At 55.6% G+C, this 3,275-nt stretch overlaps 1 protein-coding gene across 3 annotated transcripts in view; it reads right to left on the bottom strand.

Moving 5' to 3' along the window:
- Window positions 1-2,663, bottom strand: part of B4galnt3 (beta-1,4-N-acetyl-galactosaminyltransferase 3) — a 104,339-nt gene extending 101,676 nt beyond the window's left edge. For all 3 annotated transcript variants that reach the window (XR_007592931.1, XM_050148655.1, XM_050148653.1), the window contains exon 1: window positions 2,278-2,663. Coding sequence is in view for 2 of the 3 variants with exons in the window: in XM_050148655.1 (XP_050004612.1) it covers window positions 2,278-2,446 (169 nt within the window). In the remaining variant the exon portion in view is untranslated. The remainder of the gene's footprint in view (window positions 1-2,277) is intronic.
- Between the last annotated feature and the right edge of the window lie 612 nt (window positions 2,664-3,275).

A 3,275-nucleotide genomic window follows, 5' to 3' on the forward strand; every position in this document is an offset into this window, starting at 1 on the left:
CCCCCCCCCCCCCCCCCCCCCCCCCCCCCCCCCCCCCCCCGCACCATAAAGAAACCAAGACAGGACTGGGACACATGTCACAGCGGATGGACTTTAGAGTCCTAGAAATCTAAGAAGAGGGAATCGTGACCCTCAGTGGCCAGGCTTGGGCTCTTGTTAGAAGTCACAACAAGGACCAGGCATGGCGGCACAAGTCTTTAACTCCAGCACTGGGGAGGCAGAGGTAGGTGGATCTCTGTGAGCTTGAGCCAGCCTGGCCTACAGAGTGAGTTCGGGGATAGCCAGGACTACACAGAGAAATCCTGACTCAAAAACAAAAAAACCCAGAAAGAAAGAAATCACAAGGAGAAAAGGAGAAAGACAGACTATCTGACATACACCCACTGTCAGCACTGGGGAAACTGAGGCAGGAAGATCTTGAAATCAAGCCCAGCCTGCAATACAGCAAGCTGCAGGTTAGCATGGGCTACAGAGTGAAAAGCTGTCTCAAAAAGAAAAAAGAAACCACAAGGAGCACAAAGTCAATTTTGGAATAAGAAGCTGGGAACATATTTTTGGAGAAGGGTCAGTTTGGAAAAAGAAATAATTTTTTTAAATAAAAGTTTAAAAGCCCACAAGTCAGATCCACTGAGGAGAGAAACACAACAGATTCAGAAACTGGTATAAAGAAGCCAGCAAAATCCAGAGGCTAGAAGGGAGCCAGAGTGCAAGCTTATTATTATTATTATTATTATTATTATTATTAATTTTATTACGGCCAGCTGGGCCTGGTCTTGGACCAGAAAGCACTCCTGAGGTAGAGGAAAAGTGAAGGAGGGATGGCAACCACTGAGCAACGGCTTTCCTGTCTAGTGTATAAAGAGTACCCCCAGGAACCATGCTGGCAAAGGGTGTTCCGAGCAGGAAGTGAATTCAAGCCTCCCCCACCCCTACACACTCCAAGGAAACTCGGCCACCTGCACCTGGGTGACCAGAGTGTGAAGGCTTCTACAAAAAACAAAACCTGTGGAGGGAGGCTGGGGTCAAGCGAAGAAAGAATTCTAAGTATGGCTACATGCTTGCATCTCAGAGCAACCTTCTTCCCCAGGTGCACGGTCTCTTTCACCTCAGCAGTGCTCAAGAGGCAGGGACCATAGTCTCTTATCCCAACTGAGAGGGGCCCTGGAGACCATGTAGGCCAAATCCCTCCTTTCCTCTTGATCTCTAGCTACAGATAGTAGCTTGATCTCTTGCGACAGCCAGTCTCCTAGCTCACAGCTAGAATTATGTTCTTTGCCACAGAGAGGTTGGGCTATAAGCACGCGTCTCCAAACCGTCCTTGCTTGGTTCCAGAGACAGTAATTTCTTCTGAGCCACAAAAGACAAAAGACCACATCCAGTTGTTAACCAAAGTATCTACCAAGAGGGTAGGTATTTTTTGAGACTCTTTAAGCAGAAAAGCGAAACCCAGGCAGAAGATAAAGGCAAACTTCCTCTTAGGCTGGGGAAGGGCACCTGACCCTCCGGGAAACTTCTCCACTCCTTTCTGGCTACCATATGACATTTAACTTTGTTAGGCTAATCAAAAGTATATTGGAAGTCACTATGGATAATAATACCTATTGAAGAAGGGAAAGGCCATTTCCTCCCGTTTTCCTAAGCAGAAACGTGAATGCTTTGGTGAAATAAAAATATAAGTAGGAAAATACCCATGGCAGGGTCGCCTTGAGAGGGATCTAGGGAGTTTGTTAGATCCGCGGGCTTTGCAAGGGCTTCAAACACTGGAGGAGGCAGTCTGGACGAGCGGAGAACTACGCATTCAGTAGGTGGGATACTTGGAAACAGTGTCGCACGCGATGCGGGAAGACCAGGAGGCTCTCTCGAAGGTGTAATTGAAAAAGAACCCCAGAAATTTCGGCCGGAGGGGAAACAGGGAGCCAACCACACACCAGCAAGCGGAGGGCAAAGCTGGGGCGGCGCCGACCGCAGCGGCCGAATTGCGCCGCAGCGCCGGAGCCCGCGCTCGCTAACCACGCGTTTCTGTTCGCGATGCTGCTTGTTCCGCACGGTGGAAGGCGCCCCAAACCTCTCCCGGCGCTCCAGGAGCCACGAGAGCGTCCTGGTCCTACTCTGCCCTGGGCAGGCCAGAATCAGGGACTCACGGCGGGCCCCACCAGCCAGGGTCGCGGGTAAAGCGAGGGGCGGCGCTGGCACCTGGAGCCTGCTCGGAGAGGCGGATCCCTGCCCCGGAGCGCCTGCCCACCTCTGCCACCTCCTTGGGCCCCCGGCGCTACGTACTGCGATTCAGGGGGTTCCCGCCGGCCTGGGCCGACGCCACCAGCTCCAGATACAGAGTCCAGAGTCCCACCGACACCACGGCGAGCAGCAGCAGCAGCCGGAAGCGCCTCCTCAGCAGCTTGATCGGACGCAGTAGCAGCATCAGCAGCGCGGCGCGGGGGCTCCCCATGGCTCTGCGCCCGGCCGGCCGCCCAAGCACGGGCCACCCCGTACCCGCTGCCCCGACCCGGCTCCGCCGCTCAGCGCGGCGCGCAAGAAGTCTCCCCAGGTCGCTCTCCGGCCGGCTGGCCGCTCATGCTCCGCGCGCTGGGGTCCCTCGGCGGCGCGGGCGTCTCGCAGGTCTCTCTCCGGCCGCGGAGCCCGGCTCCTCCTCCCCAAGTGTCCACTCCACGCCTCTCCTCGTCGCAGGCCCGCCACTTCCCTCCCTCCCTCCCCGCTCGCTCCTGCACCCAGCCTAGGAGGCTCTCCTAGGTGCCCGCGGGCTCCTGCGCTCGCTCGCTACAGTTAGGGCGCTTTCTCTCCGCTCAGAGCTTTACCTTACACCCTACCTGTCCCGCCTCCGCCTCGGCCCCGCCCCCAGGCACAGGTGGGCCCTGCCCCCTAGAGGCAGAGGGCTGGCGAGAGGTGGGGCCAGAGAGCAAGTCCCCGGTTCAGCCACCCGTTTGGGGTTAGGTGGGAGGGTGTGTGGGAAGTGTGACAAGGGACATTTGGGAATGAAAGAAGATTCCAGTGACCTGGGTGACCTTGGCCTCAAGGCCTTTCTCTGCTAAAAGAACCCTAGCCCCAAGGGACACTTACCCTTAACTCTGTCTTCCAAGTCAAATTTGAATACCGTTCTTTCCTGGTCACAACTACACTCTGAAAGGGGGGGGGGGGGGGGGGGGTGGGGGAACTTAAAAAAGAAAAAAAGACTGGAGGTGCAACTCAGTAGTAGACCACATGCTTGGCTTGTAGGAGGCCCTGGGTTCCATTCCTAGAACTATAAAAGAAGGAAATGA

This window comes from Alexandromys fortis, unplaced genomic scaffold, assembly GCF_014885135.2.
Source record: "Alexandromys fortis isolate MF-2015 unplaced genomic scaffold, M_Fortis_MF-2015_v1.1 scaffold_59, whole genome shotgun sequence".
In the NCBI taxonomy this organism is placed as follows: Eukaryota; Metazoa; Chordata; class Mammalia; order Rodentia; family Cricetidae; genus Alexandromys; species Alexandromys fortis.